The sequence below is a fragment of the Mustela nigripes genome, chromosome 7 (genome assembly GCF_022355385.1).
Source record: "Mustela nigripes isolate SB6536 chromosome 7, MUSNIG.SB6536, whole genome shotgun sequence".
In the NCBI taxonomy this organism is placed as follows: domain Eukaryota; kingdom Metazoa; phylum Chordata; class Mammalia; order Carnivora; family Mustelidae; genus Mustela; species Mustela nigripes.
The window spans coordinates 136381670-136407178 of NC_081563.1; the positions used below are offsets into that span (position 1 = coordinate 136381670).

A 25509-nucleotide genomic window follows, 5' to 3' on the forward strand; every position below is an offset into this window, starting at 1 on the left:
GGGGGCTTCAGGGCCTCCCAGCCCAGAGCCGGATTGGCGAGTTAGACGCTTGTAGATCCAAGGTCGGATTGGGGTGGGGTCTCTGGGACGTTGGCCAGCCCGGCAAGGATTGGGGGGATTCAAGTGCTTAGAGATCGAAGGCAGGCCTGAGTAGGGGGAGTCAGACAATTGGAAAGCCTAGCTGGTTATTTGGGGAGGGGTCTCCGCGCTTTGGCGAGGCGCAAAGCGGCGCCTGTTGGGCTCGGGGCCTTGTCCAGAGGGGTCTCCGCGCAGGGCGGGCCGCCTGGGCCAGGCCAAGAGAGAGAAAGTGACAAAACCAGGACGCTCGGTGGGCGGGGGGCCCGAGCGGGGGGTCCCCGAGGGTGAGCCATGGCCACCAGGCGTTTAACCGACGCTTTCTTGTTGTTGCGGAATAATTCCATCCAAACCCGGCAGCTGTTAGCCGAGCAAGTGAGTAGTCACACCACCTCCAGCCCTCTGCATTCACGTAGCATTGCTGCGGTGAGTCTCCCGGCGGCCTCGCACACGCGCCGCGCGCCCCGCGGCTCTGCCTGTCTGTCTGTCTGTCTGTCTCTGTCGGAGAAAACAAGATGGGAGTCAGGAGGCTGCGCGAGGTCGGAAGCGCCAGGCCCCCCGGCGCGGGCCCGGCCCGGCCCGCCTCTCCCCGCCCGCCCCCCGCCCCGCCCGGCCCGGCCCGGCCCGGCCCGCCCGGCCCGCGCCCGCTCACTTCCGCGCCCCTCCCCCACCCCGCCCCCGCCGCGGCCGGCCCCGCACCACGGGCCGCCTCCAGTGTACATATGTTTTAACACGAAGGTGGGGGGGGGCACTGGGGGCCTTTCCGAAGCCTTTTTTGTCTCGTTTTGTTTCAGCCCCCCCCGTGCCCCCCCCCGCCTCCCGCCCCCACACGGGGCCTCGCGCGGGTCCCGGCGGCCGGTCGCGGGCTCGCGGCACCGCCGTCCTCGCAAGTGCACGGCCCCCCCGCCCCCCAGACGAGGAGGCGGTGCGGGCGGGTGTGTGTGTGCGCGGGTGCGTGGGTGTGTGTGCGGGTGCGGGTGTGTGTGCGTGTGCGTGTGTGCGGGTGCGGGTGGTTGGTTTGGTTTGTCGTCGGCTTTTCCCACCCGCTTCTCCTGCGGGCCTCGCCGCCGCGGTGGGCCGCGTCCCCGGCCTGGCGGGTCCCGGGGCCGGCGCGTGCGACCCCGACGCGCCGGGGCCGTCGTGTCCCGTGGCCCACGCGGGACGTGACGCTTTTCCCTCCGTCCGAACTTTCCAACCAAACCACCCCCGCCGAAACCCACGGTGCGTCTGTGAACACTGACCTGCCGAACGCCCGTGTTTTCCGACCCGGTGCCGGGGGCCGCGGAGGCCGGGCCGGGGGCCGGGGCTGGTCGGGTCGCTCTTCCAGAAGCCCGCCTTCCCTCGGGGCTCGGCGCCCGCGCGCTGACGACGGGGCGAGGGGCCCGCACGCTCCGCCCGAGGCCGCGAGCCCGGGCGCCCGACCAGGGAAAGTGAGGACGGAGCCGGCTGGGAGCGGAGCCGGCTGGGAGCGGGGCTCGCTGCCGCAGGCCGGCGGGAGGGGCGGCGGCGACCCCACACCCGACCCGGCCTTGCCCGGCAGGCGCGCAGCTTGGGGCGCCTCACGGTTCTCTCTGCGCTTACGGACCATGTTGCTGCTTCCTTTCTTCCCTTTGTGACTTTACTGAATGCCTCGGGACATCGTGCCGTGTGTCCTGGGGACGGGAAGACCGTCCACAAAGACAGTTTTTCCTTTTTGTAAATCACAAGTAGAACATGCCTTTGGCCATATTGCTCCTGTAGAAAAACTGTTCCAAGCCGTGTGAACCGTTGCAGGAATAAAATAGTGTAGTCGGGTCTAAAAGCGTAGAAAACAGGGGTGGGGTGTGTTTAGATTTTTATTTACTTCACAATGTGATTTTTTTTTTTTTTTCCCTGCATGCTAACTAAAGAAATCTTATTCTACTGAAATAAGTGTAAATGGAGGCAGGCTAATTCCAGTGCAGATTTTGGAAAGAAGGTTCTGAAATAAGCCAAGAATTAGAGAGTACAAACCGAATGAATAAAACTCCTCAATGGAACTTTAGTTTTATCAAATAAGATGTCAAAATTACATATTCCTTACATGGCTTGATTTTATGCTACTGTTGGGGGAGAAAAACCCCACAGAACTAAAACTCACATTAATGTTTCTAAGGTATCAGTTTTAATTTATTGAAAAACGTTGTTTGCTTTTAAACTTTTAATCGTATATAAGGTTCAAAATGCCCTGAACCATTGGGTAACATGAGACTTTTATTTTTATTAATTATTAAATCAGACATTTTAAAAACCTGGTGTCTAAGCCGGGCAGCTTTTTTAAACTGCATCTTTAAAAATGGTTTTCTGCGTTGGGCAATTAAAAAAAAAAAAAATATATATATATATATATATATATATATATATATACGTATATATATATGAAAGCTAAGGCAGATAATTAAATATGGATGGCTGGAGTATACAGTTCGGAAAAATAGACATGTCAACAAAAGGTGCAGATATGTATAGCAAACTCAGACAATTTCTTGAAAATAGATTTCAGGATCAGACTAAATACACACATCTCAGAACATTCAAAGATATGTTCTGTGTATTTTACCTTTTAAAATACTACATACCTCGATTAGTCTATTTGGAATTTTTCTCAGATTGTAAGCAATCAGATCATGTAAAATATCCTTGTAGTCAGTTCAGAGGATCTAAAAAACAGAATTTGCAATTAAACAAAAATGGCTTGCTTAAGTTAGAATTTAAAAAGAAAATACACATTCATATTTTTGTGCACATTAGAAAAACACATGGCATGTCAGATTTTTTGAAGCGTTCCGGGGCAAAGTATTATATCTTCAGTTTGCTTACAATTGATTCAACAGAAACGGTTCACACACACACACACACAAAATCAAACATGGCAAGTGTTAACATGACTAAGTACAGGGTATAATTCTTTCGACTTTTCTGGAAGTTGGAAAAGTGCTGTAAACATTTGGGAAGAAAGCCATGTCTAACACAATTTTTTAAAACTTGATCAAATAACTTAGGCAGTGTTTTCTCTGCATATCTAGCTCATAGAAATGTTAACACCTCATTTCTGAATTGGAAATTTCATAACCGAGTAGCAAGTCAAAGAAAATCATAGTTGTTAAATTTGAAAATAGACTGGGTTTTAGGTGATATTAGTAATGATGAGTTAATTACAATTAAGTCTGTTAATTTTATCAGAGATACCTACTGAAATGTTCATTAGTAAAATGTTAAAATGCCACTTTTTTATATACTTAACCCCCCCAGATGAAACAAATAAGAGAAAGTATTACTGATTTTTAAGCCTGTTGAGGACCCTGTGGGGTGACATTATGCCATTTTACATACTTTTCTATATGTTTGAAAAATTATAAATAAAAACTTAAAAGATATATACAGTTCACCAAAATCATGAGAAAAATAATTAAAAGGAGGCAATTTGCAAATATATAAAACTTGGGTAATTAAAAAGGAAGCAACTAAATTTTAGCGTTTAACTTAATTTAAAAAATCATAACCTGAATTTTCTAGTTCCTAGTTAGAAAAAGCTGTAGAAGTTGATTTTAGTGTGTATGTGTTACCTTACACAAAACCCAAAAGAAATCAGTAAATCACATTGAACTGATAGCTTGGGGGTTTTGGGTTTTTTTTTTTTTTTTTTTTCAAGTTTTAAATCTGAACATTCACATCCTTATTTAAGGAAAAAGCTGTGGAAATTGTCAAGTTGTATGCATGTGTGTATCTCACACCTCAAAACCAAGTACACCTAAAGCCGTATCATTCAAGAAACTTAAACATGCTTTTTTTTTCTGCATCCTACTTGGAGGGGGAAAAACCCCCAGAAGTTGGGTGGTGGTGATAGGGGGCTTATTGTGCGTACCTACATACATGCATACTGAAAGAGGTTTTTGCAGCGTTCAGGCAAATATGTCACAGCTAAGCAGGAATTTAAGGAGGATGTACAGCAACAAAACGAAGTCCCCGGGGCCAGCAGAGACCTAAAGGTCCTTGACCCGACATCCCCTCTGTGATAACCCCTGTGCCTCTCTTCCTTGACCACATTCCGTGGCGGCTGTAGGAAATTCCAGCAGCCAGTCATCCCACCTCTTGTGCTACCAAAAAAAGTCTTTGCCCATATGAACCCCAACTCTGTACCTTGTGTCCTGTGGTCCTAGCTCGGGTGCTGGCCCTCGGGGTCTCTGACACGGGAAGTCTCTTCCTTCTGCACGATAACCCTGCAGCCTTCGCGTTGCCGAGAGCTTTCTCCGTCTAGCTCAGCAGTCCCTGCTCAGACAGCCTGGTTAAGTTTCTTGCCTGTGAATGAAACCTAGTGTTTTTGTGTGCTTTTTCAAGTTTACCACCCAGAACTGAACAAAATTCCACTTCATTGTGTTTTTGCTTGTACTGATACTGGTAAAACAAATTGTTAGAAACAGACTGGGGTTTGATTTTTAGATGTGGAGCAAAATGCAGTGGTTGGCATTTCTCATTCATTGTGTTTGGGCCTCAGTGTGGGCTCCCCCGGTCGCCGCTGTGCCTCAAGGGCAGGTGTGAAATAAAGGCAGGCGCAGGACTTGAAGTCTGGGAATGTAGGGTTAGTCGTTGCACTCTGCGGCTGACCCAGAATGTGTCTGTAGGCGAGCTTTTTAAACCCTTCCGACGTCTTTGCCTTATTTATAAGTTGAGGGGCTTAAGTTAGGTGATTTCTAGGGTTTCAGTACAGTTTCTCCTGGCCCAGCACACAGCCCTAGCTTTCATTTAAAAAGGAGACATAGTCCACAGCGTCCCCGTGCCCATCAGCCCGGTTCATGCAGAAATCCCGGGAAGCAGCTCCAGTGCTTTGCAGAAATAACTCTGACATTGTTTTGGCCAGGGGGAGGTTTTAAGGCACCCCCCCCCCATTCAAGCAGTTTCAGGCAGCTTGGCTTTAAGTAGCTGAAATGAATTTACAAAGTAAAACCATCATTCCAAAAAACGTGTCAAGTCTTAAATGAATGAAACGTAGTTGTTGAGTTGTTGTTCCGTCTAATGAGGTGCGTGATTGCTTTGATCTGAGACTGGTCTGATTGAGGGATTGGAGCGACAGGTTAGCGTTGGCTGCTTGACCTGCCCTCTGCTTGAAAATAACGCCCAATCTGTAAATGGAAGCTGGGGTTAATTGGTCTTAGATTAGTTTGGAACTAGCACATTATTTTTAATGAAACATGGTATGCTTTAGGGGAAAAAATGATACTCAGGATTAACTAAGGTTGTAGGAAATCTGAAATCCTTCTTCAGTCTTGACGGTAATATTGGCCAAGGCTTACTGGGAGCTGACTGTGTGCCTGGCACCGGGGCTGTGTGCACGCGGGCACTTTCCGTGTGTGGTCTCATTTCATCCTCACAGAGGCCTGTCACACAGGTGCTGTTGTTTTTCTCATGAGACAGATGAGGGAACTGAGGTTTGCAGGAGTCAGGGAGCTCGCCCAGTGCCACCCGCCTGGCGAGTCAGGGTGCTGGGTTGGGTCCTCGGGCGAGCCTGGCTCCAGAGGCCCGTGCTAACCCACTGGGCCACAGCAGTGCTGGCTGCCTTTCGAAGACTCGTGGCGCAGGTCCTGGGAAATGGAAGAACCCATTGTTTAAATCTTTTTTTTTTCTTTTTCTTGCACTAGGCTAGCATCTTCTGTATGTCAGTTAGCAACCACACAGAGTCCATTTTTACCAGCGTATTGAAGGTTCTCGTCCACACTGAGTCTGTTGGAAAATTAATTCTCTGTCTTTAGGATCCAAGTATGAAATCATTGTATATTTCTCTTTAGATTCATTTGCTTTCCTGCCTCTAAAGATTCCCTTTGAGCAGTGAGGCTTATTTGAGAATAAGGGCACTTTGTTGGATAAAAGTGAAGCAAACTTTTATTTGTGCAGTAACGGAAATAAAGTACACAGCACTCGAGCGTGGACCTGTGCTTCCAACTCCGTTTGCTCAACTTTCCCAGACTTCCTGAGTAAACACAGATGGGTTTCCACTTACTTTTCAGTTTTATGTAGAAAGTTCTTTAGACTATAAATTCCACATGCTGCTTGGAGTTTCAATATTTGCTTGATTATATGCCATGAGCAGGTCAGAAACCTAGATTTAGACATTGTAAAATTTAGAAGGTGATGATGTGTAGTAACGTGTTTTCATTTGGCTGTGTTTTGGTTTTTCCTGATGGTAATTCTAAATGTTTTAATTTGGGTCCTGACAGAATTTTCTGGTAATTTGGTGGCTGGGGGGGTTTTGAAGGCCTTCTCTTTTTGAATAGCAAAATGGGATTGGCGGGGCGGGGTAGGGGGGTGCTCTTTGAAAAGATGACCTTCTGAATTTAATTCCAGATGTGGTATGTAGTAGCTGCCTATGGCTAGTAATTCCCTGAATTGTTAATAAAATTAGAGATGCTGGAAGATGGGGTGGAAGGCGGCCCAAACACCTGGGTCTGTCCTCATCTCTGCCATTAAGCTCTGAGATTGGGGAAATGGATTTATAGATTTTGAAGCTTAGTTTTCTTACTTGCCATAGAGAGAGTCTTACCTAGCCGGTGATTCTGATTTCACCTCTTATCAACTAATAATTGTAGAAACCAAAAGATCAGGGTGTGTGTGCTTGGTTAATAATCGAGGACAGGCTCCCGAGTGGCAGAGATCTTAACCGTGGTTTGCAGTGACACTTTGTTCAAAGATCAGATGCCAAGGAGCTGCTGCAGAACAGGCAGATGGACAGACGGAGACCCCAAAGTTAGGGGTTTGCCCTGTGCCTTGTTTTATTAATACAAACATTTCAGTGCTTTCTTGATGAAAATGTTAAAGCTTTTAAAAAATAAAAACATTTTCTTTTTTTCTTTTTAAAGTAAAAGGTAATTAAATCAGATTTCCATTTGACACTATCTTCTCTGTTAAAATGTTCTAGTACTCCTGTTACGGCAGGGTGTATATGTAAATATAGTTCACTTTGCTCTCAAAGCAAATTGTGGAAGGAATGAAGAGGACTTTCAGCTTTCTAGAATGTCAGCTAATTGAATTTTTACATGGAGGAATATTGCTTGATTATACTTTTATTACTGTCATTGTTTAATAATATTTTGGCCCTGATAGACCAGTTTCATTTGCACTATTAATTTTTAAATAAGGAAGTTGTGTTTTTAATTTTCTAAATTTACTGTTAAGCATTAAAAAAAAAACAACACAGTTGATTATTGAAATGTACCACTAATTATTTCACTGATCAATACTACACAAAAGAAAAAAAAGACCCAGTTGTGTAGATTATCCATCATTAGTAAATATCTGTTCAGAAGATAAAGTTCCACGTTGATCTGAAAAAGGACCTTTAGTTTTAAATTGAAACTTAATCCTCTGGCTGCCGGTGCTGCTTCCTTCCTACCCTCTTAGGAAAAAAAAAATCTCTCCTTATCTTTTTGTTTTGTTTTGTTTACTTGCTTTTCTAATAGCTTATAAATAACTATGTGCTTTCTAGACTAGTAATACTATACGGCAAGCAAATGGGAAGAGTTTTTCTTTTCTTTTACCACCTGTGTCTCTCTCCGGGGAAGAATGGTTTCTCGGCTTGCTTATTACCACGGGTAAAGCCATGTCTGCGGGATTGAATTTGTAGAGACCTTACATGTGTGGTCACTCAAATATTATCTGAATACAGCCATAGATGATTTTTGTGGGGTGTTCATTTTCTAATTTTGCTGCATTTGCAGGGCTGATTTACATGCTGAATGTACATGTACTTGACACAGTGAAACTGCATTTTAGCTTTGCTTTCTTTTTTTTTTTTTAATCTTCCTAAGGGAAATTTAGAATATTGTGTATGATAGTTTATATTTATGAAACAGATTGGCATTATATTTTAGTGAAACTAAAGCAAGTGTATTTTATTTGTCTATTGTATTTTAATTTTTACAGCTGTTTATTGTTTGTTTCCTATATCATTCACCGAAACAACAATCACAGTAAATAAAGAAAAATATATATTGATGTAGCTTTTTTTTTTTTTAAAGGAACAATCAAAAGGGGAAGATTTTTTAAATGCCTGGGTTAGTGGATCTTTATTTTTAGTTTGCTTTAGAGTTGCTTAAGATCAGTGTTCTCTCGACTGACCATACCTTGTCTGTCTGTCCCCATCCTTCTTTTTCTCTGCGATCCCTAACTGGATGGGACCGATGGGAACGACATGTCTCTTCAGGAGCTGGATGAGGTATTGTGTTTTGAATACTTTATTTTATGTTAGTTAATAAAATTATGTCGGATTTTTCCTGAAGTCTTTGGTCATAGACAGAACGCTAACAGAGCTTACATATATTTTAGCATTTATTTTGATTACTTATAATTGTTGTGCTTAACAATTTAATCCTCAGGATTTATTTAATATGCTTTCACACCAGGTAAATTGGTGGTTTAGGGAAGGGCTTAAGGAACTATTATTTACTGCTCTTAGGAAAGTGTCTCAACTTTGGCAGCAGTAAAGATGGATCCTTTTCTTGAACTTCCAAAAACTAGATTGTTTTTAGGATTACGTGTGTAACTCACATGGAGTACAGAAGGACGTGATGTCTGGGGAGAGCCCAAAGGAAGGAGGGCTCGGGCCCCGTGGACCTGCCCAGGAGGCTTCACAGCCCTGTGTTTGGGGAGAGGCCGGTGAGCCTCCGTGTGTGCTCACTGAGCTGGGGGGTGCAGGGTCTGCTTTCTGCCCCCTTCCCAGCAGCACACTTTTGGCCTTTTCCTGACTTACTGACAGTTCACCCAGAAGATGAAGAGGGTGCATATTCCTAGCACTTTATTCTAGAAGCGCTAATGGAAGGGTCGAGGAGAAAGGAGATTGAACTGTGGCTGTCCATTTTGTGTCTCCATCACTCGTTTCAGCAGCAAAGGGGTAAAAATATTTTTCCCGAGGGTAGACCTTTTAGAAGGAGTAATGGAGGAGGGTGTTTTTTGGTTTCGTTTTTTTTTTTTAAATTAGAAGTCTGACCAGTGAGCTGGGATTAGGTTGACGATCTTCAAAACCGTTGGGGCTCCTAACTAGAAGATAACTATCTACCTGTAGGCTTTAAAATCCTTTTTAACTCATTGATAATAGCAACAGACAGGGAACAACCTCAGTATTCACTGCTGAAATAAGTGCGTAGACCGTGTCCTGACGCTCCGTCCCTCGTACTGAGCATAGCCCTTCCCCGCGGGCCGCAGCCCCCTGAGCTTCCCGACCGTGGCTGAGAGCAAAGGAGCCCAGGGCCAGATAGCACCCGCGAGGGGATTCCCGCTCTCTCGTTTCTGATTTAGAGAAGAAGGACTCACATTGGTGCTTGTGTGTACTTAGAAGGTTTCTGAAGAGACACCATAAACAGTTTGCAGCGGACACGATCCGGGAAAAGTCCGGGACGGAGGAGAACCTTCCTTTCATCGCTTACCTTTCCTTAGGTTGGATATCTGTTTTTAAGACATGTGCATGTGTTACTTTTGTCATCAAAAAACAGTGAGGATGTGAAAGCAGCCACCCTGAAGCGGGTAGCTCATTGAGCCACGTGCCATGGCCTCCCTGCCAGCGCTCGGCCTGGGCCCGGGCGAGAGAAGCGGCTGCAGCGCACACGGTGAGGGGAAGCCTCTCCGGGGCGTGGCCGGCAGGAGGCCCTTGGCTTTGCGGACCCGCTCGAGCGGCGTGAAGGTCTGGGGCTTAGGGAGGAGGCCTTGTAGGACAGGTGTTCCCCCTTGTTGAACAGTTCAGAGATACGGGTCTTACGACCCCCAAAGGGGAGTGTGCGATGGGGGACAATAACAACAGGACAACTTGGGTTGAAGAAGCGTTGACCACTGTCCACATGGGGAGCACATCTAAAGTCGGGGCACTCAGGGTTGGCCCTCTGAGCCGATTTCCAGTCTTCCTCCTTCCACTGTTGGAGCTAGCAGGCCCTTCTGCTTTTCTTCTTAGCTTCTGGGCGTTTAAAGGGGCTCTCCACACTGTCACCAGAGACCCTGCGTGGAGAGCCCCTTCGCCACACACAGCTCGCGTGCTGTCGGAATTCTCGGGACTCGAAGCCCAGTCCCCTCCCTGTGCACGGGGCCGCCTAGTGCTCTCGAGTGCTTCACTTGGCCCTTCGTGTCCTTTGTCCAGACCCAGTCCGTCTTGTATGGAGTGTAGCTTCCGGAATTGCATTTTATTTACTTCGTTCCGTCCACGTACTGTTGACCCGGCTAGTTATAATTGTACACTTGTTACAGCTAAATTCCCGGGGGCTGAGGTAGGGGCTGGGGATGTTTGGGAAGGAGGTCCAGAGCCCTGCCTCACTGGAGCTGCGGGGGGACTGCAAATCCGTGCCTTCTGGGAGTGGTGAGAGTGACCCCCTGGTCCTGGGCGTGAGGTAGGTGGAAGCACACCCCTTTGGAGTTGAGGTCTGAGCAGACTTTGCTGACTACATCCCTTGGGTCTCCCGGAGTAAAGCCATCCTAGCCGATGGCGCTCCGTCGTGTGTCCGCATTAGACTGTCATTCTCCTACTTAGATCAGCTTGAAAGTCTGCGGCCTGGGGGGCCGCTCTTCTTCCTTCTCCAGAAATACCAGGTGCGGCGTCCGTACTCTTAACCCAGAGCAGCCTCCGGCCCTCTCGTTGGCTGCCTGCTCTCACCTACTTCCTCTTCTATAACAAAGTCGTCTCCCACGCTGTTGGGTTTTTAAAATTCATAATAGGACATAATAAAAAATTACAAGAAGTAAATGTCGAGCTCTCAAAACCACCTAGCCTGGGCAGCGGGGAGTGATACAGTGGGGACATGGGGGCCCCAGACTGGGCCCACTGGTCACTTGCTGAGGATGTCTGTCATGGGGGAGCCGGCGGTGGTAGGAAGGAGGCAGGGGCTCATTGTCCATATTTGTACCACAGGGGACAGTCCCCTCCAAAGACTTGTTGGGGTACAGAGGTCAATTTAGTGGAAGGGCAGCACCGACAACTCAGGCCATCATTGCTCCCTACTGATTTTTTTTAAGGACGTGTGTAATAATTTGAGAAGAAAGGAAAATCAGTGAAACGAGCAGCATTTATATCTGTCTGGATGCTGTGATTCTCTTATTTTTTATTTCTGTATTTTTTTGTATATTTAAAAAGGTGTCTGTTTTGAACATTTATTGTTTCATAACCAGAAAAAGTAATCACTATTTTAAGACTTTCACAGATTTTAAAAAACACACGGTAGTGCTGACATCCCTTGATTGAGTTATGCCTGTGGCCTGACTTCATCGTGTGCGCTCCTCATTATCTCACGTGGAAGCGAGGGTGGCCGGGCTGTAATTTTCAATGTCCCTTCTGGACTTTTTAACTGTTCATTGCCACAAGCAATCCAGTATTGTGGGTATTGTTTCTTGTTGCGAATGTATTATGACTGAACGTAGTTTATTTATTTTATTTTTAGACGTAGGGTCGTGGGCGGGGGGAGTGGGAGGAGGAGTGTGTCTGACCATACTAATCTCAACAGAGGCTTTGCCTTGTCCTTAATCTTACTAACTCGGGGTTTTCTAAGAGTAGGGAGGCTCTGTATTCGGAGCAGCCAGATTTATAAGAGTCTGTGTGTGTGTGTGCATTCCTTCCATAGATCAAGAGCTTGTCCATACCGTCTGGTGCTCTTTTAGGGGTGAATGTCAACGTCCAGAGTGCATCAAGGGCGAAAGATGACTTGAGTGAGACTAGTAAGAAGCGTTTTTGGTGGGGAGGGAAAGAAGCTTTTTGGGTGTGCTGTTTTGAGCTTCTCTTGGAATTTTCCCGTGTTGGCAACCCTGGGTTAGGGTCGCACACCCCCACAGTTCTCGGAGGACAGAGCCACAAATCAGAGACAGGAATTCTGAAATTCTCATGAGTATAATTTTTACTAAATTTTTTTTTTTAATTCAAAAAATAGGGGAAGATATTTTACTTGAGAAGCACAAGTTCATTTAAGAAAAGCTTTAAAGACCGATGTCCTATATTCAGAAAGGGAACTAAGTTGAAATTCAGCAAGGATGAGTAAAGAGAATTAAAAATCTGGCCATTTTTAAAGCCTGTGTTGACTAGAATGGCAGCTTGAAAACTGATATGTCCTGGTCTTAAAAAAATAAGAAAACATGTTCTCAAATGTGAAGTGAGGTTTCTGAAACTGAAAGGGTGATTGTTTTGCACTTAAAATATATTTTTTTAATGTTCATCTTTGTTCCTGTTTCAAATAATTGACATTTATCTTCAGTTGTGTTTCTTCTTCTCAAAACAATGTGGTTTTTTAAATTTTAAGTTTGTACTGATAAAATAAACGACACATTTCGTCCAAGTACTGCTGAATTTCTTTTTCACGGTAAGCATGGCTATAGACTATGTTAGAGAGGGGACAGGTTTTCCCATTTTTCAAGTTGGCAAAACCCTGATGCAGTGTAGGGGATGCTAGGGCCAGCTTGGCCTGCTGGCATCTGTCCCCTATGGGCGGGGGTCTCTTCATTAGCAGGCTTCCTTAGAACATTTAAAGAGAAATGTGTTTGCCCCAGTTTTAACTTACATGCATTTTTGGGGGGAACACAGCTCTTGAGTAAAATTAAGTACTGCTGAAAAGAGGTGAATCCACTTCAACTGACTTTTCTCATCTGACAGTTTCTCATTAGTTTCAGCTAAAGTGATACTAATTACTATCCAGATAAATTTAGATAAATACCATCTCTGTATCTTTTTAGTTCAGTATGTTTGTAAAAACAGTACAAAGTGAGACCCTGAGTTTAAAAGCCATAAATAAAACAAATTATTACGCCATTGAAAATGATACAATAATAAAACATAGCGGGCTGGGTGATAAGCCAGGATCGGGAGAGCAGTGTTGCCCGTGAGGAGGCACCGCAGCAGCTCTGGGCCTTGCTGAGTTTTAAGAGCTGAATGAAGGTGGAGGTTCCCGTTCTGCTCCCGCGGGCCCACGGCTCTGTGTCCAGCACCGCTATGTGCATGGCCGGTCCCCCTGCCCTGCACGAGGTTGCGCACCTCCTGGGGACTTCGGAGCAGGAGTTGGAGGAACAGACAGCTCCGCTGTTTGCTGTCTGTCCTGCTCTGTCTAGGATGAGTCTGACCCTCATCGCCGCGTCCACAGAGGGTCAGGGAGGGAGGCCGCTTTCGCTTGTGCGCTCCCTGGGAGACTGCCCTGTAGTCCCGGGCACCGTTGGTGGGGGGACTGGGGCTGAGGACTGTGTTTCCTGGTTGTGTTTCAATCTGGAGGCTTGTTGTCCTGATTTGTTTTCTTAACAAATTGCAGTTCTGTTTCCCGGGCCTGCCAAAGTGCCGGGCAGGTTGTGCAGTAGATGGGGCTTCTGGAGTCCGCCCGCCGGGTGGTCCTCTGTCCCGGGATGGCTTTGTGACCTTGGGCAAGCTCCTGAACTTTTCTGAGTTCCAGTTTCCTCATTTACAGATTGGAATAATAGTTCCTAGCTCACCTAGTTTCTGTGAGGACTAAAACAATACAAAGAACGTAAGATCTCTATTAGGGAGCTCTGAAAAATGAGCCGCGCCTGAGGGCTACAGCTTCGCGGACTCAGCCCCGGATCGCGCAGGTTGGATCGCACAGGTTGGATGATGCACGGTTTGTTTACAACCGCAGATGACACCGTGGTCCTGTAGGGTCCACACAGCGGCGGAATGCTGGTGCCTTAATCACGACTCACAGACGCTCCAGGAGCAGTTACGAGGATTCTGGTCCCTTCGGTGGGGTCGTTGCACACGGTGTGATCTGCGAATGCGCAGAAGGCCCTAAGCCCCTGGGGGCAGAACTGGGCGAGGGGTGGAGGGGCAGGGGCAGATGCAGGACCCCAGTTTGCTTGTAAGAATTTTGCTATAAACTGTTCAGGATTTAGGGCTTATTACTTGAAGAATTTTTTTAATGTAGGTTTTTCCTTACGTTCTGTTTTTCCTCTTTATCTGTGGATTTTTAACTTTTGCCTCGTTCCTTTATTAGAAAAGCAAACAAGTATTTGCTAAATGAATGAAAAAATAAATTTAGATAAATGCAAGGAAGGGGGAAGAAAAGCAATATAAATTCTTCACCCAATTCTGCAGTATGATTTAGAAAATTTACAAAGTATTACCTGTACAAGACTTTTATATATTGTTTTCCATTATTTTTTGATCATCATTTGGATCTTTGGAAACTGGCAGTTCTAAATTCTGAGCTCTGGAGGCACCTCGGTTTTCTTTGAACCTGTTCACTGCCTCTAGGCAAGAGAACAGCTTAACCAAGCCAGATCCATGATCACCCTCCCCATCTTCAAGGCTTCCTAAGGCAGTGTCTTATGCAGGGAAAATCAACAGGAGCTCTCGGTATCATTTCAAAATAAGTGAAAACGTTGCCTGTGGACATTGAGCTGAAGAAAGGACGCGGCAGGCAGGACCGCGGGCAGATTGTTCAGGGCGGCTTTTGCCAAATGGTGGGTAATTTGCTAATCGTTTTAGGCAGTTCTTTCACAGATTTTAACACACAGTTAATGATCTTGTGACCAAGATAACTGGATCAGCCCCATTTCCAAAATAAGCTAAATGTGTGAGAGTGAACCTCGCTCCTGTTGAACAACGTTTTGTTTGAGTCCATTTGTAACCTAGTGTTTTTTTTTTTAACTTGTATCTGATCGCATTCACTTTTGAGGTTCATGCCGTCGTCTGTTACACAGTACTAGTACTAAGAGCTCTTTCTGTTAAGGATCTTTTGTTGATTTTTTTTATTACATTTCTATAGCCAGAGCAAGTCAAATTCATGTTCACAAGTATGTCCAAGAAAATTAAGAACTGGTGCATGAAAAGATAGGAAAACAGTCCCAAATCCTAGCAGTTTCAGAGCAAGCTTATGATCAGGCAAGTGCACTTACTCCTCCATTTTTTTGTCTTCTTAGGAAGCGACATTTAAGAGGGTATAAGAGTTTGCCTATCGGAGTGGAATCTGAATGATGTTTTTTCATGTCCCTTTATTTCCCCGTAGCTCGCTGATGACCGTATGGCTCTGGTGTCAGGCATTAGCTTAGATCCAGAAGCAGCAATTGGCGTGACAAAACGGTCACCTCCGAAATGGGTGGACGGAGTGGATGAAGTAAGTTGAATGTTAGTTTCATACTTTCTTATTTCTTTAAGTCATTACGATGCCGACGTCTGCTACGCTCTCTGCCACAAAGACTGACCCCGTTACGCTTGAGTGCGTGTCCCTGGAAATACTTTGCTTTAGGTTTATTCAGTTCACACACCCCAAGAAGAGGTGTGTGTGTGCGCGCGCGCGATCTTGGCGTTAGGAGTGACTACCTAGATTATAGAGAGAAACCGAAGAACCGTGTGATGAGGGGGGTGTTTGAATGAAAAGTTGCTCACGCGTCAGTGAGCCTACAGGTCGGCCGAAGCCTGCGCTCTATACTCGAGTGCAGCTGATGGTCTGGGAGGCCCACGACGCCTGGCGGGCATCAGTGGGGTCCTGGTGGTTTCATTTGTTTAGATACAGTATGATGTCGGCCGGATCAAACAGAAGATGAAGGAATTAGCCAGCCTTCACGACCAGCATTTGAACAGACCTACCCTGGATGACAGCAGCGAGCAGGAACACGCCATTGAAATCACCACCCAAGAGATCACTCAGGTGAGGATGGAGATGGACCCCAGGGGGGACGGGCATTTCCCAGCCTTCTCATGACCCTCTCAAAAGCCATTACGTGGTGCAGACTCTAAATCAGATCACACTTCCCAACCCCAAGTTCACAAAGGGACGTGAGGCCCTGAGTTCCTCCCCAAGAATCAGCATGTGTTGTAGAGGAATGGGGCTGGGTTTCTCAGTTGTCAGTAGATACCACCGTGGACGGATTTAGAAGTGTGTGCCTTTAATTGTGTACTAGTGATTACAAATTATTCATGTTAAAAAATGGTCCTCATAATCGGAAAAGATCGGGAGCTGTTGCCCAAGACTCGAGTGTATTAGTACCTCGAGGAACTTAGTACCCTAGAAGAATTCCTTGTAAAATGCTCAACTTGAGTAATTTTTAAGTAATCTGACTGGTGTGGGAGCTCTAGTGTTTTACATTTTTTACTTGTGTGCGTCTCCTGGTTGTGATCCTCAGTGGAGGGGCTGGGTGCTCTGGGAGAGCCCTGGGTGTTGGAATGTTGGAATTCCAGCTCTTGGCAAGGTAACAACGCCATGGTTCTCGTCCCTCTGACTCTGGTGTTCTCATCTATAAAATGGGAACAGTCATATTAATGCCTGCCCCAGGGTGGGCATGGGGGTTAAGTGAGAAGATCGCAACAGCAGGGCAACACGTGACGACGCATTAGAAGATGCCCCCAGCATCCGTTCCCGTCTGGCTGGGTCTTTCTGAGGATGTAGATGAGGCCTCCGGCAACTTTGATCTGGTCCCCTTGCCCGAGGTCCGCGTGCGTGAGCAGCGCGGTTGCCGTCCCTGGGACGGGCGTGCGGAGGCGCTGGCGCTCGGGGCCCCTTCCCGGCCCGCTGCGAGCCGTGGGCTTGTCCTCCCAGCTCTTCCACAGGTGCCAGCGAGCCGTGCAGGCTCTGCCCAGCCGGGCGCGCAGGGCCTGCTCCGAGCAGGAGGAGCGGCTCCTTCGCAACGTGGTGGCCTCGCTGGCGCAGGCTCTGCAGGAGCTGTCCACCGGCTTCCGGCGCGCGCAGTCGGGCTACCTCAAACGTGAGTGTCACCGGCTGCTCTGAGGGCTTGGGGGTCGCGAGAATGCCGGCGTGGGGACCGCAGACCGCTTCGGTCTTCATCCTTCTCTTTCGCTGCTCATTTTCCCTTTCCTCCTCCGCCCTCCATGATGACCCCTGGGGGAGCTTCACACCTTCTGGTGCCCGCGGGAGCCCCCGCCCCCAGCGGCCCCCACGGGAGGCTGGGCACAGGCTGTCAGGACAGCCCACAAGCAGCGAAGCGTCCGGCTTCAAGAATCGTGCGAGAATCATTCCAGCACGTCTGTGAAGCCTGTAGCTCTCCAGATGTTGGGTTGGGGGAAGCTGCCAACAAAGAGGTGAAATCCGCTGTGATGACGTGAAAGCTTTCTATTTCCATAACGACTGAAGCAGGCAAGCGCCTGGAAACCCTTTCTGGGAGCAGTCGAACCCCTGGCTGCTGGCTGCTTGGCACTAGTGACCCACTCAGCCCACCTTTGCTTCCAGACAGTGGGAAGTCTGGTTGGCCACAGCCGCATCCGAATTACCTCATCAACAGGTTTTCTTGATGCCACTATAATCAGTAGTCTCCCCACATACCGAAAAAACAAAAACCAAAGCCTTGTTCCCCCTCCCTTTAACAACTGGCATATTTGTATTTTAATTTCAATACTTCTGAAATTTGATTAGGGCCATTTGGAATTGTTGCTAGAGATGCTTCTAGAGAGAAATACTGATTTTTTTTAAAAAATGCTTTGTAGCAGCAGTTAGATTAAATATTTCTGCCTCACTTAGAGTCTCTCAGGTGGCTTTGTCCCGTTGTCACTCACTTGGCATCAAGTGAGTTGTACATGTGTACAGTGTGGTTTTTGTCTTGAATAACCCTCAGTGCGTGCATATCGTTACCTGTTTATAACCCTTGACTCTCCCCCCACCTCTGTTGGAGATAGGCTCCTTTTAAAGCTAAGAATATCTCCATTTTGACTGTTGAGTTTTACTCTAGATTTCCCCTTTTTAATGGTGGAACAGTAACCAGGATGGTTTACGTACTCGAGTAAAGTGAATTCCTATCTGTGATAGGCATGAAGAATCGAGAGGAAAGATCCCAGCATTTTTTTGATACATCAGTACCACTAATGGATGATGGAGACGATAATACTCTTTATGACCGGGTACGTGAAGGGGCTGCAAGACGGGCTGCTGTGCATCTGCGCTCCGTTCTGTTCCTTCTCCTCATAGACCTGTAGCTTCCGTGCAATGCCGATGGGGCAGCGCTGCTTGACCTGTACATCCGTCAGGTTGTTTTTGCGGCAGGTGGAAGAACAGTCATGGGGGCCATACTGTTCCTTCCTTTCTGTAGGCCGCAAAGAGGCCTTGCCATCTGCCTTCCAGAACCTTCGGGAAAGCAGTCTGCACACCGCACGTTGGGAAGAACCCACAGAAGTGCAGGGTCACCCCCGGTGGTTTTGCTGCTCGGCCCTGCATAGCCGCAGACGGGTTCTCTTCGTGTCCCCTGCTTTGGCCCCTAGTGCTTTAGACCGTCCTGCTTGTTTAGGAATTCGGATCTTTCCTGTCAGGGAAAAATAAGTGCTTATGTGTTGTGTTTATGTGCTTTATAGAAATATTTTCAGAATTCGGTCTTTAGATGGTGTCTGCAGCTATACAGTGTACCATCTGGTGGGGGAAGAGGAGAATCTAAAGCTACAAATCCGGTGCTTCTTGTCTCGCTAGGGTTTTACGGACGACCAGTTGGTGCTGGTGGAGCAGAACACGCTGATGGTGGAGGAGCGTGAGCGGGAGATCCGCCAGATCGTGCAGTCCATCTCCGACCTGAATGAGATATTCCGGGACTTGGGAGCGATGATCGTAGAGCAGGTATGTGCTTTACCTTCCTCATCGCCGAGTCTTCCTGCCGGGACATCTGGTCCTTCTGGAGACTCTTGAGTCTGCATTCGTGTCGGGAAACAAAATTTGACTCTCCTCCCCCCGTGTATGTGTGTATGTGTGTGTGTGTGTGTGTGTGTGTATGCTTACACACTTACATGGGTCTGCGTATGTGCAAATGATAGGCATATACTAATGTTCATTTCCTATAAAGCTACTGATAACATTTATTTTTTTAAGTGAAAGATAAATATGGGTAGACGGTCTCGTGTTCTCTGCCCATACTTCAAGGATGCTGATGAGACCACCCTACCGGGGGGTCTGGTGAGTTCTGCCCCCACTCAGCAGTGATTCTGGCAATAGATAAGGTTTCCCTTCTAATTTTGGCAGGTTACTGTGTAAGGGCAACTGGAACCACTAGCTTTCAAGTAGAATTAAATTGTTTGTTCAGTGTTACAATCTGATTAGGGTATTTTATTATCTTGCCAGCAGGGATTTGGGTCCTGATCCCCCTGCAACCAGCTGCACAGTGGAGTGTTGAGGCCGTGGAAGATCTAGTTACAGTAATTACTCCCGCGGTTCCCGAGGAACTGCGCTTGCCACCTCGTCTGATGCAGCGGGTTCCATTAAGAGCTCTGTTCTCCACATAGCCTGGTGTTCCCTTCTTTCCGTTTGAACCGACAGATTAAACAATTAAAAACAAAATTCCCCTTGAGGCAAACGTGTAATTTTACATGGTGGGTCAGAGCTCACTGTCTCTGCTCTGACCTGTGGACACCCGTGTCGACGTTGACAGGCGTGCTGGTCGGTTTCCAGGCCTAATCGTGACTGGGCCTAGCTTAACCAGCGCGCTCTGCTCACTGGAATCCAAGCATTTAAGCAGCCCATGGGCACAGAAGTCAGGCCCTCGCCTCGCAGAGCCTGTTTCCGCTCAGCCGTGTATCTCTTAAAGCCCCAGTAAGGCAGTAAGGCTGAGTGTGGCATATGTTAGAGCGGCTAAATCCGAAAAAGAAAGCTTAGTTTGTCAGTATTTCTTTTTCACGAGTTAGACTTCATGCAACTAACACGGCACTCTGCCTCTGAGTGGCTCATACTGCTTGATGACGGGTTCCAGAGCTTTCCGTGTGCCCCTTTCTAGCAGCGGTTGAGTAAAACAGATAGTGCTTGAGTCATGGCGGCTGCAGCTGCAGCTGCAGGTTCCCAGTGGCCGTTGTCGGTTGTCTGTAACTGTCCTCTCTCACTCAGGGTACAGTCCTTGACAGAATTGACTACAACGTTGAGCAGTCCTGTGTCAAGACCGAAGACGGCCTGAAACAGCTTCACAAGGTAATGCCGTGCGTTTCTGCAGCCGAGAGTTCGGGGAGCCATTCTCAAGTACCCGGGGCACGGGGGGGGGGGGGGGGCAGCGGCGGGGCGTGCAGGAACAGCCCGTGTCTGTGTAGGCGGCGCCGACCGCGGGGGACCGGTCATCCTGCTGCAGGGAACCAGTCCACGGGCACCTTGCACCTGGATTCGAAAATTGCCGAGAAGTGACAGGAGATTTCTTCCTTTCAGAAATTATTTCATTCTTTGGCTCCTCTTGTTTAGGAAATCAAGGGAATGGGCGTTTGCTAGGTCGAACATTCTGTCCACTTGTTGCTGCCGACTCAGGTCTCTCTTGCTGTGACGCATTTCTGATGCGTTGCTGGCAGAGGATTGCTCTGGAGCAGATAAAAATCTCATTTTCCCTTTTAATTACCGCAGTATGTCTGTGTGCCACCTTGAGAAAAGCATAGTTCGTTGAAGTGAGAGTAGCTCTCTTAGTCTTTGCTAATAAGGTAGCTATCTCTGGGCTACCTTTCATGATCTTTATTGAAAAATAACCAGGAAGCGTCTTAGGAATCTTGTCACCAGTATCGAGAAACACCCGGAGGCGGCCGAGCGGCCCCCCATGTGATTGGGAGCGTCTTTTCTTTAAAAGGCACGGACCTTCGTCCTTGGGCAGTCCATTAAGTCCCGCCCATCTCCGTGCGGCCCGTTGAGACCTTGTGAGGCCGCAGCCAGCTAATGAGCCTTTCTCCGGTCCGCGCGTGGACGGCTCTGCCGCCGTTGGGGAGCTGGTTGCTCTCCGTGGCAGGGGTGGCCCCGTCTGACGATGACCCCGGCTTTACAGAAAGGGATCCTTGCACCTCCCGTGTGCTCGCGGCTGCGGCGGGGCGCGGGGTGACGCCAGCGCACGATGGAAGGGAAGGCCCTGCCCCGGGCAAGCAGAGAGCTTCTTGAGCTGCCGAACCTGCGTATGAAAGACTGATGACTAGCTTGAGTTTTCTTCTCTGAAATACCCACTTTCTGATACGCTGTTGAATTATGCATTGGTTTTGAAGTTCTTAAATAAAAGCTAGTGAGACATGTTTTGTAATAAGGCACAGATAAAGGGCAGAGCTTTCTCTGCAGGAGTGTACAAATCCAGTGGGAACTAGAAATTTTGTTTTGGGTTCTACTTTATAAATTGCTTTGAGAAGCTTTAAAGTATATCGTTTCATATTGGTTTCCCTGGTGTTCTAGGTTCCGTATTAGAGCAGCAGACGTGCTCCGGCTTCCCCCTCCGGTCACACTGCTGTCAGTGGCGTGGCTGGCCAGTCCCCTGGCGGTCCCCAAGGAGGATGGAGCTGGGGGTGGCTCCGCACGGGCCGGACTCTGCAGACGGGTTAATCTGCCTGCCCCGATGTTCCCTCCTGGTTGTTGAGTGGCTCCCTGTGGGTGTGTAGGCTCCCTTAGGAAACAAAACCACCAATCAGAAGGTTGATGGGGACCGCAGAGGTAAAGCAGAAGAGATTGGACATTCTCATACGTCTCCATCAGGCTGTCTCCTTCGTGTCCTTCCCTGTGAAGGAGCATCACCTGGGGAGGGCAACCTCGCAGCTCCCTCCTCGGCCACACTCCTCTCCCGGGTCAGTCCCTAGGAACCCAGGTGGGGCGTTTTTGTGTGAGCACAACAGGCGTGGTGTGAGTGAGGGCGTCCCCCTCCCCGCCCCCGCCGTCTAGCCCTGCCCAGGGCCTCCAGGCTGCTGTGGGCAGGGGAGGAGTGCAGCGGGTGCTGAGCTCGGGAAGCTCCTGTCTGTCGTGCTGGCGGAAGCACTGCGGGCGAGCATTTATCTCAGGGAGGCTCTTTGTGCACTTGAGACCCGTAGGGCATACTTTTCGCACTCCTGTTGCAGCAGAGGAGTGTTCCTGTTTCCAGCATCAGGGGAGGCAGAAAACGCCCCTCTTGGGGGCCGTCAGTTCATGCACACTGGCTGGGGTGACCTCAGCCCGTTGTTGAAGGTCGTCACGAAGGAGGTATACGTTCATCCCAAAAGCTGTGTCCAGAAACAGGAGGCTCTCCTCAAAAGAGTGGCTCCTTGGGGTCAGTGGAAGGTGGAGGAGAAGCAGGTCCACCCAGCCCTGGGGTGGAATTTGGGGCTTCTGCCGCCAGCCTGTGTCCTTTGTGGGCCCGGGCCGGCTCCCGTGCACCCAGGGTAGCTCGGTAGCTCCGGCCTCCTGCAGGCTGTCCGCCCTGCATTGAGGAACGTGCTAGAACTGATGGCAGGGCTTGTAGTGACGCGACGTAGCCTGTGGCAGAGAGGCCAGTGATGCAGACAGAGCCGCAGGCCCAGGACTGGAAACAACGAGACTTGATTTGGGATTTTTGGGAAAATGACAGCCTTTTTCCCTCTCTCTATAGGCAGAGCAATATCAAAGGAAGAATCGGAAGATGCTTGTGATTTTAATATTATTTGTCATCATCATTGTCCTCATTGTTGTCCTCATCGGCGTGAAGTCTCGCTAGGCGTCCGTGGGGCTGCGTGTGCCACCCGCATGGCCTCCCAGGCGCGAGGGGCGTGGCCACCCCACGGGCACAGCAGAGGTGCAGGCTGTGGACCATGTGGGGGCCGCGAGCGCCGGCCGGGACTCCTCGTCACGGTCGTGCTCAAGCAGAGGGACGGGCTTCTGGTTTTCCTTCGTTGTCAAGAATTTAAGGACCTTTGCTACTGCTGCAGAATAGAGATTGAGCTGTGTCATCAGTGATAATATATATATTTTTTTAGAAAGAGAAAAATGAGTTGAATGTTTACAGGCACTCCACAAGTTGGTCGATACTGTATGTGCATATGTCATTTTTTTAGCTGTCATGTCGGAGCAACATGTTAAAATAATTTTTGGAAACATTTTTTAAAAACCATCTGGTTTTTAAGAAATTTGGTACCAAAAATTTGTGAGTAGAGGCAAAAATGCCTCTTCATCTTTCTTTGTATGTTTTCCAGTTGAAAACAAACTGAGAAGTCCTTTAAGAATTTATAATCCATTCCCCATTAACTTAATTTAGCTTTTCCATCACTGTTAATGATCAGAGTAACAAAGTGTGAAAAAGAAGAAACCATCATTGATGGTAATTAACACATTTAGATGGGCCGGTTACAACGGCCTCATAAGTTTGAGTTAACTATATAAATGGGCTGTTCCTCATCCAGAATCCGTGCCCTGCATCTTCTACTGTAAACCAAAAGGGGTTACTGAACAAAACCACCTAAACTTAGAAGTTGGTGATTAAACCCGACCTCACCAGAAAACATGCAGTGGAAGATGAGCAGCGTCGTGGAAGTCACCAGAATCAGCCAGTGCGTCCCTGTGCTCGTCCCCAGCCGTCCTCGCTCAATCCATTACTTCTACACTAACCACATAATGGCCTGTTCAAACCAGACACCATTTAATGAACTGTGAATTTACACACAGGCCCTTCTGAACGGGCCGCCCCATTTAGGATTAGTGGATCTCAAATTATTAACCAAACGTCGCTCCATTTCAAAGTCAAATACTCCACCAGTGGTGTGATCTATCCGCTCCTTCCCTGCTGCTAACGTGCCCAAGAGAGCGGGCACGTTCCTGCAGATTGTGACAATCTGGATTAGGAAATCCCTCCTTTGCGTGAGCATGAATCAGATCGCCAAAGCAGGACTTTGCCGTTTACTTACCTATTATCAATATGGTGCTCGAATATATTTCTTGAACTGTAGAATAATGTGGAAAGTGATGGCGACTTTGAAAGCTGAAGTTGTTCATGTTTTATTGGGTCTTCAGACACCAGTATCTTTTTAATGGTCTTTGTATAATTTCCAATGGCTCCTCCATTGTTTTTTACCTCTCCTAAAAAGTTTGAGAAGAGCATGACTTCATTAAATGTGCCGTCCTTTATTTGGATCAGTCACATAAAATATCTCTTTAGAATTGACTTTAAAGTAGGTTTCTGGAAACTTAAACTCAAGTCCAGAGGTTCAAGTCATCCAAACAGATCATGGTCTTAATACCCAAACCCACGTCCCAGCCTTACAAGTCGTCTGTGACTCCAGGAGGCCACTGGTTTTCATATTACTGCCGTGACTGTAGAATGATCTAGAGACGCCCCTGGCATTTCAGGAAATCATGTGGTATTCCCTGACAAATAGTTATTTATTGGGAAAAGGGTCGGGAAATATGAACCCCCACCTCCTGGATCACCCCCGACACGTGGGGCTTCTCCAGACCTCGTGAGGAGCTCTAGGCACTCCCCACTCAGCTGAGTCGAATCTGGTGGCAGAGTCTGGGTGTCCCGGAGACCAGCTTCCCCAAGGAGCAGGGCTGCGCCGGGCAGCGCTCTGCTGCCTGTCGGCCTGCAACGGCACTACTGGATGACTGGTGGAGCTTTTAACATGCTCAGTCTTCCCCTTGAAGGAAAGTGACCCTTTAAGAAAGGATCCCACAAGAAAGAAGGGATCGCCATTTATTTATGTTTATTTTCAGTTAATAGGGGCGATCGGGGTTGGTTTTTGCTCCCTACCCCCTCACCCCATTTGGGTTAAATAATAGAGCTAAACAGACGTGGTGTCAAGGATCTTGAGTGGTGTGAAGCCAGCGTGGGGCCACTGTCTGCTGCCGTAGCCTCGCCCCATGGCGGGAGGCCGCCCCAGAACCTGGCGCCAGCGGGCCCAGCTGCTCTAAACACTGTATTTTTCTTTTGAGCCTTTATCAGGGAAAGATCAGCAGCCTTGGGGCAAGTAAGAGAAAACTGGTCATGGAGTCCTGGTCCCTCAGGGTCATTCTTCCCCTCTAAGGAGACGGGCTCCTGCAGGCAGCCCTGGCCTGCAAAAAGGCTGAGGCGTCCCTCTGTCAGGCTCCGGTCGCGGTGAGCGCCGGCCGCCTCTTCCCCGCCTGCGGTGCCGGCAGGGAAAGCTCCTTCCGGGCACTCCTGGACTCAGCCCCGGACGCCTGCGCCCTCCGGCATGTCCTGGGGTGGTTCCTTGGACGGCACCGGAGAGGAGCGAAGTCAGTGTTGACCATGGGGTCTCCAAAGCTCCAGATCTTTCCCGAGATTGTAACTGAAATCTACTATCTCTTCTCGTATTAATTTGGGGGTGGGGGGTGCTGTCTTCGCCATGGACGTGAAGCAGTGTATGTCTCTAATTTAACGGATTTACCGCTTTCTCTGCTAATTGAGAGAGCATTATTTATTTGTTTTGACACAAGTGCTTTCAGTGTTTTATCCTAGCTAATGGCTTCTTAAAGGTAATAAAACCCTTCCAACCTAATTGGTCAGATAAGACTTTTCTTCTTGTGTGCTTAAATAAAGCAATTAGTGAAGCGCTTCTATCCAAAATGACTTTTTTTGGTCCTTTTTTTAAAACTAATTTACTGTTCCTGGAAACTTTTTGTACAATAAAGCAGTCGTGCAGATTAAAGAACATGCTGCAGTCCTCGTATTAATTTTAACGACGGGCCTTGTGTTTCTTCCCATGCGTCTGTGTTACGGGAGGGCCTGGTCCATTCTGGGATCGTTTGGGCCAATGACTCTTTGTCTGGTGTCTGAGGCCTTGCCTGTGTCTGAAAGTCCGTCCATCTGCCTGATGGA

General features: G+C 48.0%; 1 protein-coding gene and 1 long non-coding RNA gene across 5 annotated transcripts; one reads left to right on the top strand and one right to left on the bottom strand.

The window, feature by feature from the left end:
• The first annotated feature begins 6 nt into the window (after positions 1-6).
• On the top strand, positions 7-25342 carry STX16 (syntaxin 16). 4 transcript variants are annotated; one of them, XM_059407307.1, is made up of 9 exons: positions 7-450; positions 8288-8299; positions 15054-15161; positions 15555-15695; positions 16584-16749; positions 17805-17896; positions 18456-18599; positions 19854-19934; positions 22312-25342. In XM_059407307.1, the coding sequence occupies exons 1-9, from the start codon at positions 370-372 to the stop codon at positions 22414-22416; spliced, it is 930 nt and encodes a 309-aa protein (XP_059263290.1). In that variant the 5' UTR covers positions 7-369; the 3' UTR covers positions 22417-25342. The 4 variants fall into 4 exon arrangements, with proteins under 4 accessions (XP_059263290.1, XP_059263289.1, XP_059263291.1 ...); XM_059407306.1 differs by lacking the exon at positions 8288-8299 and having other exon boundaries at positions 7-501; XM_059407308.1 differs by lacking the exon at positions 8288-8299.
• LOC132022061 (uncharacterized) lies at positions 486-2751 on the bottom strand. The gene is made up of 3 exons (XR_009405504.1): positions 2673-2751; positions 1317-1870; positions 486-573 (listed from the first exon to the last, which is right to left on the bottom strand). It is a non-coding gene; the product is annotated as an uncharacterized LOC132022061 (long non-coding RNA).
• Positions 25343-25509: the final 167 nt, after the last annotated feature.

What these genes read in the sequence shown, in the direction of transcription:
- STX16 (XM_059407306.1), top strand. Translation starts at nt 370, where the DNA reads ATGGCCACCAGGCGTTTAACCGACGCTTTCTTGTTGTTGCGGAATAAT. An exon ending in GCAGTCGGGCTACCTCAAAC is followed by an intron (nt 16,750 to 17,804) that starts GTGAGTGTCACC and finishes TATCTGTGATAG; the next exon opens with GCATGAAGAATCGAGAGGAA. An exon ending in ATAATACTCTTTATGACCGG is followed by an intron (nt 17,897 to 18,455) that starts GTACGTGAAGGG and finishes TTGTCTCGCTAG; the next exon opens with GGTTTTACGGACGACCAGTT.